At 40.0% G+C, this 13,769-nt stretch overlaps 3 protein-coding genes across 6 annotated transcripts in view; 2 read left to right on the forward strand and 1 right to left on the reverse strand.

Annotated features, from left to right (window-relative positions):
* Window positions 1–1,217: 1,217 nt before the first annotated feature.
* On the reverse strand, window positions 1,218–4,236 carry polr2eb (RNA polymerase II, I and III subunit E, b). The gene is made up of 8 exons (XM_068702407.1): window positions 4,071–4,236; window positions 3,535–3,709; window positions 3,218–3,333; window positions 3,011–3,091; window positions 2,860–2,918; window positions 2,586–2,664; window positions 1,994–2,066; window positions 1,218–1,365 (listed from the first exon to the last, which is right to left on the reverse strand). Exons 1-7 carry the CDS (start codon window positions 4,125–4,127, stop codon window positions 2,001–2,003), a joined length of 633 nt encoding a protein of 210 aa, XP_068558508.1. The 5' UTR covers window positions 4,128–4,236; the 3' UTR covers window positions 1,218–1,365; window positions 1,994–2,000.
* Window positions 4,237–4,490: 254 nt separating this feature from the next.
* Window positions 4,491–9,233, forward strand: gpx4a (glutathione peroxidase 4a). Of its 3 annotated transcripts, none has more exons than XM_068702429.1 (7): window positions 4,491–4,647; window positions 6,723–6,817; window positions 7,139–7,283; window positions 7,967–8,118; window positions 8,233–8,257; window positions 8,457–8,516; window positions 8,891–9,233. In XM_068702429.1, exons 1-7 carry the CDS (start codon window positions 4,555–4,557, stop codon window positions 8,921–8,923), a joined length of 603 nt encoding a protein of 200 aa, XP_068558530.1. In that variant the 5' UTR covers window positions 4,491–4,554; the 3' UTR covers window positions 8,924–9,233. The 3 variants fall into 3 exon arrangements, with proteins under 3 accessions (XP_068558530.1, XP_068558531.1, XP_068558532.1); XM_068702430.1 differs by having other exon boundaries at window positions 4,491–4,620; XM_068702431.1 differs by lacking the exon at window positions 4,491–4,647 and adding an exon at window positions 6,134–6,421.
* Window positions 9,234–10,666: 1,433 nt separating this feature from the next.
* pip5k1ca (phosphatidylinositol-4-phosphate 5-kinase, type I, gamma a) overlaps window positions 10,667–13,769 on the forward strand; it is a 49,742-nt gene continuing 46,639 nt past the window's right edge. For both annotated transcript variants that reach the window (XM_068702427.1, XM_068702428.1), the window contains exon 1: window positions 10,667–11,074. In XM_068702427.1, coding sequence (XP_068558528.1) covers window positions 10,942–11,074 — 133 coding nt within the window. In that variant the 5' untranslated portion in view covers window positions 10,667–10,941. The remainder of the gene's footprint in view (window positions 11,075–13,769) is intronic.

Below are 13,769 nucleotides of genomic sequence, written 5' to 3' on the forward strand. Positions count from 1 at the left end.
CTTCCCTGGTACTGGGGAGGGATCTAAAGGTCGGACACTGCAGTGGGTGGAGGTTTTTAATCTGTGACAAGTGAGGCACAACAACCAGCTCTCAAAGGATCCCTCTCCAGCAGCTACAACATGGCCTTCAAAAGGAAGAGGAAGGTAGGCTTCTAAAACCATTAAAACATGAAGTAGATAGAGTTCTGTCCTGCTTTACAGGTCTAAAAATCTGGGTGGGACTCTCTGGCACAGCACTTAACTGGTTTGAATCCTACTTGAAGGACAGAATACTTTGTGTCTGTAGCTAATTACACATCAGAGCTGACTAAAATGAAATGTGGTGTTCCCCAAGGTTCAATACTGGGGCCTCTTCTGTTCAACATCTACATGCTTCCACTAGCTCAGATTATGGAAAACAACAACGTGCGTTATCATAATTATGCAGACGACACACAAATCTACATAACTATATCACCAGGGGACTATAATCCCATACAAGGGCTGGGAACTAAACATGGAGAAGCAGTGTTCAGTTCTTCTGCTCCACATATCTGGAACAAAGTCCCAGAAAGCTGCAGGTCTGCTGAGACCCTCAGCTCCTTTAGATCCAGACTGAAGACTTTTCTGTTTGCTGCCTTTGATTGAACCAGATTCAAGGATTTTAATCAATTTCCTGCATTTCTGCATTTTACTACTGTATTTTATTTTCTTACACTGCTTTTTAGTGTTTTAATGAATGTTCTTAATTGTTTTGAAATCTCCTTTTCTTTTGCCTTATGTTTTGATGCTTTTAATGGTTTTATGTGAAGCACTTTGAATTACCTTGTTGTTGAAATGTGCTATACAAATAAACTTGCCTTGCGTTTAGTATTTATGGGATCTATTGGCAGAAATAGATTATGAGTGTTTTCTTTAGTTCATATTCACCTAAACGTTTGTTTTCATTACCGTAGAATGAGCCGTTTAGATCTTCATGGATTTTGCCGCCATGTTTCTTCAGTAGCTTAGAACTGGCGAACGCTGCTCAAGATGGTTCATTCACAATTTGGTGTCTGCCGCCATAGTTCTACACGCTTATTAGCACACGGCAGAAGTTTCAGTTGGTTGTAATCTGCAACTTCACTGCAAGATGTCGCAAATCCTACACATTAGACCTTCAAGTTAAAAACTTGTAGTTTTTGATATGTATACAAAGGGTGAGAGTATTTGAACTAAATCATCCTGAGAAAACAATATTTCATGACATTTTGAATAGTTTATTTTACAAAATCAGTTATTACAAATAGAAACAATTTCAACACAAGTCAAAAGCAGGAGGATGATCCATGGATGAATGAGTCAGTTTCACTGATGCTCCAAAATGTTGATCAATGAGGAAAAAATCTGGAAAATAAAACAAAATATGTTGTATGAAAAGCAGCTACACACTCATGGTCCACACAAACACATTATGGCTGATAAGATAAGTTGTCACGAATGATTGGGCATGTGTGTCTGTTTGACATCTCTGTGACTTTCCTGTTAGATTTGTTGACCTCATGTAAACCCCGGATAGCCTCAACTTTAAGCAAAGTAAGAAAAATGTTAAAGGGGACATTTTGCCACCTTTTATGTGGATGTCGAATCACTGTTGATGGTAAATCTGCGTCCTATATTTGACCAAGAAAGCTGAGTACGTCGCTGCAAAATCTTTTTTTCCCCCCTGCATCCAGAGCAGTCATTTGACGGGACAGCTTGGGTGCAATGCATCCTGGTACGTGTAGGCACTGCCCACACGGCTCCGTGAGAAGGAGAACTCAGCTTTCTCAGTCAATATAGCACAAACTCGGGAATGTATTGCTTCAATTACCATCAACACTGACAGGACGTCCACCCAGATAGTTACAAAAATGTATAAAACAAAAAGTCTAACAGGAGTGTCAATGCTCTTAATATCGCAGGCTGAATTTGATCAGTGTGACTGTTTCAACCTTTTCATGACAAACTGCTCATTTGTGCGTAACACACTTACCTGTCTGTCACTGCACCAGTCTGTATGTGATGTACCTCCCAGCTGTTTCACTGGGTCTGATGATCTTTACCACCTGGACAAGTTTAAAAATAGCAGAATTTTAGACTGGGCTGGAATTACTGGGAACACAAGTTGCATGCTTCTTGTATTTGCATTTGGGTAGAGGCTCATTTGAATTCCAGCTGCTATCACATGTTACATGCAAATAACTTCCATGTGTGTTAAAACAATAATTCCAGTTTATTAAAAACACGTCTTATTTCTTAGTTTTGGACACTACTCCTATCATTTCAAATCCAGGATCGGAAAATCAAGATAATAGCTAAGATTTGTAAACTCAACATTGTTACAGCAAAGTCCTAAATAAGACCCACATGGTAATGAACTGGAATTATCCTTCATGTGTCTTTAAAACATTTTGTCTTGTAACATATAAAAGTCTATTTGAGTGATCACACTCCTTTACAGGCAAAATACCAGAGTACCAACCCAAGATCAAATACGCAGCACCGTGCAGCCATGTGGTGATGATAATGTGATGATAATGTTATGCACTGTCGTTATTAGAACAAACGTCTCATCGGTGAGTTACCTGTCCTCTTTTCAAGCCAAAGTAGCGAGCCACGGGGTCCCCAGCCTGAATCCTCGGCAACTGACTTTCCTTTAATTTACTGAGGTTAAAATGTTAAAGCCGGATAACAAACACAGGTTTCCGTGAAGAGTCGAGTCTCATAAAGACACTAAACGCAGCCTGATGGTGGTCTTTAGGTAAATCAACTGCTATTTTATACTCTATTACAAAGAGTAAGTACTCTTTTTCCTGCATTGTTCAAGTGCTCTAAATAGTGCAGTGGGTGTAAGGATACTATCTTGCCAGAAGTTCAACCACTTCCTCTTTTGTCATAACGATGTGCTCTGGAACAAGCTGAAAGACAAAACAACGCACCAAAAACAAAAAATGTCATTCTCAAATCGATCAATAGCGTCAATGAGATGTTAATACAGCGCGTTGTTTACCTCGTGCTCTGTGATGTTGATGAGCAGCTCCTGTTGTAGAAACTGTTCCAATATGTATTTGGGTGCCATGTCAACGAGAGACTGTAAGGAGACATTTCATTAAATGCGGTTACCGAGAGAGCAAGAAAAGAAAGGCGAAACGACAACAAGATGGTCGCCGCATAATTAGAGATGTTCAGGAATGTGATATACGATGCAGGTGTTTACCTGCTTGGCCGACGGCGTCATGCCCATCTGAACAACAATGATGGCCCGTGTGATGTTCTCCTCCTGCATCCTCTGACAGTACATCTTGATCGTCTTGATTCCCACCTTGGGCTCCTCTGAAAAGTGAAAAAAATAATAATATGTAATAATAATAGCACACCGCTGCATGTATAGGCATAAATGCAAGGCTCAACACCCGTCAAAGATTATACAATGGCCTCAATTTTTAGTTCCCAGGGCAATTTGTGCATTTTTATTTTTTTTTTAATAAAGGACTGCAAGCCACACCCTGTATGTATTAATAGGTATCAACCTACCAGGAAAGAAAACAAACATCTGGTCGGTGGGGTCGTCGTTGTGCGCCACCAGCACTGTGAGGTCTGTGCGTCTGGGGCGACCCTCGCTGGGCTTGTCTCCAAACTGACTCTTGAACTCATCCAGCGTCTGGTCCAACTCGTCCTGCGTCACCAGGTAGCCTCTGTCATGGCACAGCTGAGGGTGTGAAGGTGAGGCCGTAAAAGTCAGTGAGTGCGCAGAATAAACTATTGTGTTTAAAAATCAAACTGGGACAGACTAGAGCTGTCAGGAAGCTCTTCACACCAGATCAAAGACCACTAGAACTAGACTCGTCAAATCTACACTCCATTATCCCAGAGACGCTTTAAAACACAGCTTTGGATTCGTGAATCATTCATTCTATTTATGAAAATGCAAAAAAAAAGGGAGATTTCACAGCTTTTTTCACATCTATTAAAAGTATGTTAGTGCTTTCTGGAAGGACTCAACTAGCTTTGGCTAAGCTACATGCTAAGTTAGCCGGCTAAAAAACAAAAACATTAAGAAAATAAAGCACCTGCATGATGGTTTTACGAATCTTCCATAGCCTGTAAGTCTCCTCTTCGTCATCCATATCGTCTCAAATGTTTCACGTGCTCTAGATTTTAACTAAAGTTTGTTTTTTTGTTGTTGTTAATTTATCAGCTTCGCTCCTGCGGACAATGCGACGCACGTTTCCGTTGATCGGCGCAAGCTGATGACGTCAACGCTGAGTCGTAGCGCGTGTGGGTGGGTGGAGTTTGACGAATAACTATGCTTTTTACTAATATTAACATGTATTATTATTATCTGTACACTAATAATAGTAGTGATATTATAATTATAACTATATTGATACTAACAGTGATAATTATATACATATTTTATTTTTTAATCGTTTTATTCTGACAGTTTTGACCCGCCGATTTCCGCCGCAGTTTCACAACAAACAGCAGGGGGCGGAGTCAGCAGCTACATCGTAGCTATCGAGTAGATTCAATTCGGCCTCTCTGATAGAAACAATGAGGCCATTATTAGCTATTTTGACATTTGGGGCTGTGGCGAGCAGCGGAGCACTCCTGACGATGGTACTGTACTTTGTTTTATCCCCAACGGTAAAGTAACCCTAACTTATCCGGTGCTGGTGTATATGTGTGTGTGTGTGTGTGTGTGTGTGTGTGTGTGTGTGTGTGTGTGTGTGTGTGTGGGGTGCTCCTGTGATTTCTAATTTGCGTCACAGTGATGTCCGAAAACTGCCAATCTCTGCTTTCCCTTCTTAAATGCAGCATCATGATATACTGTAATGCTCCTCGTGGCTTTGTTGTTTTTCTGCCCAGATAACAGTTCTTCATTCAGTGCAAAAAAACCCTGTGTGTGTCTGTCAGCATGGTGGTGCACGACTATAAACGTACAGTTTAATATGTATCTGTGTATTACTTAAGTAAGGGTGTTGGAATGTGAAACATAAGTCAAAGGTCGGCCTGTATTACATGAGCTTGGTTTGTAACACCGGATGTTCCTGCAGCAGCGCGCGCCCCCCCCCCCACCATCATCTGACAGCTGATATCAGCTGATAGGCTGAGCATTCTGAGAAATACATCAACGTGCGCCGTCATTGAAGGGTTTTATAACACGATGTCGTTGTCTGTTACAGCTGACGTCTTATTATACAAGCAATGGGAATTCATTTCAGTTTACCAGCGTCCCTTTAAGCTACTGATTCTCACAAAATATTCATCTTCAAAGGAACTGTACATGGAAAGTAAATGTAGTGGAGTAGGAGTGTGAAGTAATCTAAAAATGAAGGTACTCAAGTGAAGTACGAGTGTGTTGAAGGTGTAAATACATACAATATTGGAGTAAATGTACTTCATTACTTTCCTTTTTATTATTTTGTCTTTATTCCATATCCTCAATTGACAATAGTGTGTCTTTTATATATTTATATATATATATATATATATATATATATATATATATATATTATTTTCCCTCTCAAAACCTTTATTATAATTATTATTTTCATCATTATTATTATTTAATTTGTCATTTATATATATAGTATATATAGTTTTGGCTCCTTGATTGTATATTTTTAATAATTCAGTAAAGTATCTGTTAAGATGTTATTGAATAGAGCAGATATATTGTAACTATAAAGCATGATTCCCACGTAGACTTTCCTGATAATTGTGTAATAATCTTGTAAGAACCCGATCAGCGTGTTGCCCAACAGCTCACCGTGTTGTTCGATGCTTTGCCCGGTGGTTCTACTGCTATTACATTGATTTATTCTTTCTAATTGGGTTTAAACACCAATTATTTTTTGTTTTTCCAGCTGAAGATTATTTGGTAGAATGAACATTTGTTTTCGTCTCAGCCTTTGTGACTTTAATGTCGAGGTGAGATTTAGGATTTCACAGATTTTCATTCTGATATTAAGCTCATTACGTCACGAGTGTATTTATTCACACTGTTGGCCTTTGCCCGGGACACTTGATGCTCACCCCCACGTGGCCTATTTGTTAGCTTTTATAACGCGTCCACTGTGCTGAAGAGGTCGCGATACCGTCGTGGACTGTGGACCGCGGTGCGTCTGCGTGTCTCTTGTAGATTTATTTGTCTGCAGCAGACAGACGGGGGACCTATTGGAGACTCCCAGCCTATCACTTGTGTTAATGATCATCCCGTTCTCTTTTTACACGAGGACACTGAACCGTCTGCTTTCTCTCAGTCGTGATTTTATGGTCTGACAAGTGAGGGTGTAGCTGAAGCCACTCGGGCGGTTTACAGATTTGATCGCTTTCTGCCTTCAGAGGACTTCACTGAAGGGCAGACATGCGCCTCATAGGGTCCACTGTCCTGTTCTCTGTCCTGCTGCAGGCTATGGTAAGACAACATGAGACAGGGACGGATGGTTTCTGTTGCAGCACTGGACAAAGTCAGACTTTGTTGAGCTGAATTGATCATTAAATGTGTTCTTTATTTATTTCTTTTTTTTCTTTCAATTTTATGTATTTATTATACATTATGAAATGCACACATAACTCTTTTTACTCTTCTTAAAGATGCATTCTCAGGGGAAATGTGTATATCGGGTGGAACATAAATGTCTTGTTATCTATTGATTAAACAGGATTAAAGTTTTGACATTAGGCTTCCATCACTGGAGTTTCCTTTCTCCTTACAGTCTGCTCTGGCAGAGGACTGGCAGACGGCCACGTCTATCTACGACTTCTCAGCAATAGATATTGACGGCAACTTGGTCTCCCTTGAAAAATACAGGTAAATCTATCTTTGTATATTTTTTTCAATTTTAATTTTTAAATGTGGCTTTATTGGCATTAAAGTTTAATGAAAAAAAACAATGTTGCCAAAGCATCAAAATAGAGAAGTACACAATAATATTAATATGAATATTAACCCAACATTGTTATATAATAATGATTCTAGAGTATCACAATTACATGTCATGCACGCCATGACAAATTCCTTGTATGTGCCACATACATTGGCAATAAACGGGTTCTGATTCTGATTCTGATTCTGACATATTGTCTCCGTAAATCACTAAAACATGATGTATGTGTGTCTTTGTATTTTTAGGGGGGACGTTGTCATCATCACCAACGTTGCCTCTAAATGAGGTAAAACCCCAGTGAACTACTCTCAGTTTGCGGCGATGCACGTCACGTACGCTGAGAGAGGTTTACGCATCCTCGGCTTCCCTTCTAACCAGTTTGGGAACCAGGTAAACGACATATTTTACTAAGGCTCTATGGTACAACAGGCATTATAACATATGTGTGTGTGATCTATAAAGGAATGTGAAACAACAAGGATATTATTTTCCTTTTTTAAAAAAGTGAATATTTGTTTACATTATAGTTTTCTTTACCCATAAAGATGGACAATTTTATTCACAAACATTTTCTTATCATCCTATTAGTAAAAGATGTGTCCAAGCAAAAAAAAAACCACGATCATATTGTAGTAAATTAAAGGAATACTTCACCCCCCAAATGATCATTTGTATTTCAATTACTCACCCAGTGTTACCTTGAATTCTTGAAATAAACTTTATTTTTCTTTCATAATAAAAAAAAAGAGTTTGAGGAGTTATTTTTTTCTGTGTATAGACAAATCTGTGCGTTTGCAAATATGTAAGTATGAAAGTATGAAGGTGTAAATATACAGTATATGTGTATGTGCACCATCATAGCCTACTTTTTTTATTATCATTATTTTATTATCTTTATTTTTTCTACTTTATTATAATTTTTACTTTTTCCCTATAATAATGATTTAAACATTGTAGGAATGAAGTGAAGTAACCCTTTAGCCAACCTTTGCTTCATCAACATTGTTTCATTTGGAGACTTTTTAACCACCACGGGGCTTGAAGTATTTCTCTCAACTTGTTTTACTTTGAAGGAGCCCGGCAATGAAACTCAGATCAAGCAGTTTGCGCAGTCCTACAACGCCCAGTTTGACATGTTCAGTAAGATCGATGTGAACGGGGCCACCGCTCATCCTCTGTGGAAGTGGCTGAAGGAGCAGCCCAACGGGAAAGGCTTCATGGGAAAGTACGTGGTGATATTAGAACAGGTTTATTCATACGATGACATGATGCTTAGAGCCACATCCTCTAAATCAATTGTTACTATTTTCTAACATGTGATTTGTTTTCATTCCTGCAGTAGCATCAAGTGGAATTTCACCAAGGTAAATATTTTTTATCGGTTATTTATTATAAATTTAGACATTACCGTTGATAGCGCTGAAAATGGGTCATATTCCTGTATTCTTTCCATATCTCTAAAGTGTGTTTACTATCATGAGGGTACAGAATACTTATTATAAGAAACCTGTTTATGCTTCTTTAAAAAGTGTTTCATTCTTCTTTTCTCTTGTTCCTCTTTAGTTTTTGATCAACAGAGAGGGTCAGGTGATAAAGAGATACGGACCCCTGGATGATCCAAGTGTATGTACTTTGCCACAGATACTATAGTGTATTTATCTTGACTGTAGTACTTTTTGTGTATCTTCAGAGACCTGGTGACACTGGACAGATCTTTTTCAGTTTTTGTCCAGATCTGTCCATGTGAAACTGTCCAGATGTAACATTGTGGACATGATTAATACGTTGAAGTAATGAACAAAGGGGCAAGAATGATGATTTTACCTGAAATAGGCTTTTTTATATAAACTGACTGTTATGATCTCTAGTCCGTAATTCATAAAAAATGATTTGTGTGTGACTGTAACTGCACATATTTGTGTACTGTTATGTCTCTCCAGGTGTTAAAACACTTTCATTGGGACAATAATCAACTTGTGCTCTTGCTTTTCTTCCAGGTGGTGGAGAAGGATCTTCCCCAATACCTGTAAACGCCTCATGGATGACTGATGCCTCACTCGCTGATCTTCTGTCCTTTTCGCTCCTTTTCTCTTCCTCTCCGAGAACCAGTGGACACATAGTTTGGTTCCAGCCCAGAACCAGTGACGGTCTGTTCATAAACCCGCATGGCGGACAGAGTAGACCTGATGAAAATGGCGTGCAAACCTCCTGGGAGGATTACCGAGCTTCCATTCATTTGGTTCTCTGGAGGGAAAGAGAAAGGATCCCTAAATGGATCGTCATAGATTAATGTGTGGCAGTGTTTTCATAATAAAATGCAGTAAGATTTTGCTCTAATGATATTTTTGTCCGTATTGTTTGTCTGTCAGGAAAACACTGACATTTTTAAAGTTATGTTATTTAGTATTATGCTTGCAGAATAGATGTGTTTTTGTCCTCAGCGATTGTTGGGCACAAAGACTTTTCTTTCTGTTTAATGGAAATGGCGGGAAAAAAAGACAGAAAATCCATTTATGTCACACTGAAAAATTGAAGCGTGTCAGAGAAGCGTTCACGAGTGAGTGCCAGGGCTTAAAATGAAACTGAGGTTTTTTTTATTTTTTCAGGGAAGAAGAATGAACAATGTCACAGTTTTTATCTTTTGGATATTGAACTCACAGCACAGCAACTCAATACGTGGATGACAGGCACTCTGCTGTGTTTGTTTCCAACACAGCAGAGATGGATGTAGAGACTCAGATTAAACATTTAGACTCTTCAATAAAACTATACTTGCATATGAAGTAAACAAAAACACACACACAAACACAACACAGACTTTGTCCTTGATCATTGGTTCAGAAATGCACAAGATTACATTTTCCTCTTCTTTGCATTACAAGCCAAAAAAAAAGTTAAATTATGGCATTGTTAACCAACAAAAAGGTATAAAAATCAGACTTCATGTTGGTATTGTGAAGAGATTACACCAAGCGTTCTGTACATTAATACTTAATAATCTGGTATTGGGAATTACTTCTAATTATGCCGTTAGTTCAGTGCAATGTCAACAAATGAACCAGTGATAATACTGTTCTCTGCACTTGAGTAAACACCTCCTGTTTTTGAGCCAAAACCTTAATACATCTAGTCAAGGATATGCATCCAATGTAAGATAAGTCTGCACATTTACATGCAATACCTCATGATTAATATGCAGAGGCATATCAGAGCCACGATGAGAACGGTAGCACTCGACGGAGAGCAGGACTCTGGTGGGACGGGAGGAGGTGGACTCTGTGTCCTGATGCTCGGTGCTCAAACACAGTCAAAGTCGATGGGCAGTGTTTTCCTCATGTTTCATTTTTTAATGTGAAGATGTCGGCCATATTATCTGCCACAGAGAGTTGTTTTCGTTGATGCAAATTCAAAAACTGCACCACAGGAATGCGCCGTTGTTTTTGTTTTGTTTCTCATGTGTTTCTTGTGGTACAAATGGGCAACACAAATCTGAATTTCGTTGTGCATCCCTGTGTTGCATAATGCCAATAAATGAGACTCGAAAATGTAATGTCATGTGTAACTGTAATGCAACCCACTCAGACTCCCATCAGTTCAACTTGACCTCTGCATGTGACTCCGAGCATCCTAAGAGGGACGCGTTCGGCTCCGGGCTGCGGCTCCCTCGGCCTCCTGCAGAGGGAGATACAGCCCGCTGCAGAAGGGGATCCACAAGGGTGTCCGGCACTAACACCCAGGCAGCAGCAGCAAGCACAGTAGCACAGTAGCACAGTAGCAGCAAGTGCGGTGCAGTCGACCTGAGAGGAGCGGACGCTGCTCCGCCTTCTTCGTGCAGGAAACACCGCACAGATGACGGGACCATCGCGGATAACTATCACACATTCCTCCGTTTGATTATTGCTACACATCTAAACGAACGCGTTACCGTCCTCCGTCCCCTCTCACCGGGATCACACCCCGTCGCTGTTGGGTCTTTTTTTGGGGGGGTCTTGTTTGTTGTGTTTTTTTTTTTTTTTTTTTTTTGCGTGTTTGTCCTCCGGGAAGCTGAATGGAAGCAGCAGCCGAGGGAGCGGTCGGGCTGTCGGAGGCCCGGGACGGGAGCCCGCTATCCGGGGCCGCAGCATCCGATGATGGGGACACGGTGGTCGGAGTTAGCTACGGGATGGACGCCGGAGACATGGGTACTTTTATCAACCTTTTAAAAATGAACCGTGTCCGTCTTTTAACGTGTGTATGTCATTACCCAGACATCCATTTGAACATAAAGTCCCGACTCATCTCTGCTAGCAGAGAATCGGTCGGCTAATGTTCGGCTAGTAGCTAGCTAAGTTAGCCGAATTGATGTGGCGAGCAGGTAAAGTTGGATTTTAACGTTATATATAAATATTATTATTATTACATATTGTATGTGTTACGGTATTATGTGTGTTGTAGCAGTGCAGTCGTGTCTAGTGAGCGACACAGCAAACCATGGCTTGGAAATCGATATTTAGAAAGGGGAATATGATACAATAATAGTAATAATAATAATAATAACTTTATTTATTTAAAGCACCTTTAAAAACAGAGTTTACAAAGTGCTTTGACAGACAAAACAGCAAAAAGCAAGGCAATAATAACAATAACAGAAAGCTCAGTGAGACAGTCGATAGATAAAAATAAGATAAGAAATAAATAAAATAATACAACAAATAAACAAATAAAAATAAAACAGAAAAGCGACGACATCACATAAAAGCTAGTCCGTAGAAATGTGTTAGTAGCTTATAACTGTACATATTTCTAATTACTTCACTTAGAGAAAGAGCCAGGGGTGTAGCTAGGATTTAGTGACCACCTTTTCTCAAGGAACAAAAAATGTCTCTTTGCCACCTTCCCACTCTTTTCCAGCTGTGGGCACCTTGAATTATCACGACCTGTCACCCCGCAGTCTGTAGAGAAACATGATTATCACCCATTATGTCTGTGAAGAAACCATTAAAGCCTCAATTTGGGTTTAATTTGCCACCATTTTGGCTTTTACTGGAGCCAGAAAATACTCAATTTCCTCGACTAAGAGTGCTGAGGGACAGACCACAGACACCATGGCAGTTGGACCAGACATCATCATTTTTGTACATTTCTTTATAGGTGACACTAAGACAGACATAGACATGCTTTTCTCAGCAGATGTTTATGCTTTTAACATTAAGAATGTCCCAGTAAGACAGTGAGCCAGTATTCACAACACCAGGAACCAGAAACTGAAGCAGCTAAATGGAATTCAGCCTTCATACATTTGATTGTTTACACCCAATGTGACACAGCAAAATGTCTCTTGTGAAAAAGGCCTATTAGCAGATATATATATCCTCTAAAGTCCGGTATTAATTGGGATAATTTGAATGAGTCACTTCAATGCTGTTTATGTCAGAAGGTAAGAGGCTGCATTTGTTGTGGGTATCAGAGATGAGAGATGAAGGAGGTATGCTGAGGTATAAGCACCCTCCTCTCAGCTGGTGCTTATGTTGTGTACTTCAACTATGAGAATGATAATGTCACAAGTTCTGTATTTATTTTGGGTAACTGACATTAATCTGTAGGGCAAGTTTGACTGTAAGATTTGCTTGTGAGAAGTGAAGTTAGAGGAAATGATGTGGTCTATCTAGACTGGCTTCATGATGATGATGATGATGATGATTCTCAAATTGAGGTACTTGGTTCTCATTTTGGAAATCAACATGTGTTTAACTTTGCATGCATTTAAAACACTATCTTGTGACTGTTCAAAGCTAATAGATTGAGCTTTGTGATAAACAACTGCATCATCAACGTAGAGGCGCATGCTACTTTCTAAATGACGCAATGTTATTTGATATTGTTGCCTTTTAAGGTATACTAATGGATGTGAACATGTCTGTAGATGCACTTATGGCTGCCTGAAGCTAAATGCTCACGCTCTCGAGTCTACCAGCAGTCCGTCACGCTGCATTCACTGGTCGTCATGTTCGCTGTACATCACTGTTTGGGGATTTTCATTGTCCCACGGTGAGGAAAGTGCTGACGTCGACAAGAGCTCAGAACGGGCTCGTGAATCAAAGGGCTGTCTGGTGACGGTTACTCGTCGAGCTCGGCCGTATCAGACGATGAAAATGGACGATTTTTTTTGTCTTTGGACGCCTTTGGCTGCGAGATGCTTTTTTTTTTTTTTTTTTTTTAGCGTCATGCTTGCTGCCTCGTGTCTCACGAACCCGGGGGGTGATTTTACAAGTGTTTACCTTCTCAAGTCAAGTCAGTGCAACGGAAAACACAGACCTGACTGGAGAGAGAGAGAGAAAGAGAGAGAGAGAGAGAGAGAGAGAGAGAGAGAGAGTGTGAGCTCGCACATGCAGACGAACAGTGTTAAACAGATGCATTATTGAGTACCCTGCCAAATGTATTCAGGCTGACGGTTTACGGACAGTTGACATTCGCCTCTCTGTGTTGCATTTTAACAGCTCAGAGAGCAGCAAAATATAAGGTTCATAAAAGCAGCAGAGGACAAGTCTTCATGGCGTAATGCACTTTGTATTTGATTACACTGGATGGAGCAGAGGGCTGACGGACAGCGCTGACTGTTTACGTTTCTTTTGCTTTCAACACGCTAACGTCTGTTACCTTGTTACCCCATTTAACCTCAGAGTCGGCTAATGCTGCAGGTTGAGTTGGTATTGAATAATACTGAGGCGAGGCTTGTTTCAATTACGCCCGTCATCGATACGGCACCGCTGTGTTATTCAATTAGGGCAGCATTAGTGCTTCAGAAGCCCCGGTAAAGAGAAAGACGGTCTACTCGATACTTCCAGCAAAACAAACAAGAAGTTATTTGGCTTCCAAAGATACTCGCTATTACACCAA

The sequence above is a fragment of the Cebidichthys violaceus genome, unplaced genomic scaffold, assembly GCF_023349555.1.
Source record: "Cebidichthys violaceus isolate CVI_PGR_0920_01 unplaced genomic scaffold, fCebVio1.0.p SCAF_84, whole genome shotgun sequence".
NCBI classification, from domain to species: Eukaryota; Metazoa; Chordata; class Actinopteri; order Perciformes; family Stichaeidae; genus Cebidichthys; species Cebidichthys violaceus.

Excerpts from the sequence above, each read along its gene's own strand:
- polr2eb (XM_068702407.1), bottom strand. The coding sequence starts at position 4,127 with ATGGATGACGAAGAGGAGACTTACAGGCTATGGAAGATTCGTAAAACC. Across the intron at positions 3,092-3,217 it reads TGACGCCGTCGGCCAAGCAG|TCTCTCGTTGACATGGCACC; the intron begins GTAAACACCTGC and ends GTCTCCTTACAG. Across the intron at positions 2,919-3,010 it reads TCAACATCACAGAGCACGAG|CTTGTTCCAGAGCACATCGT; the intron begins GTAAACAACGCG and ends TTTGTCTTTCAG.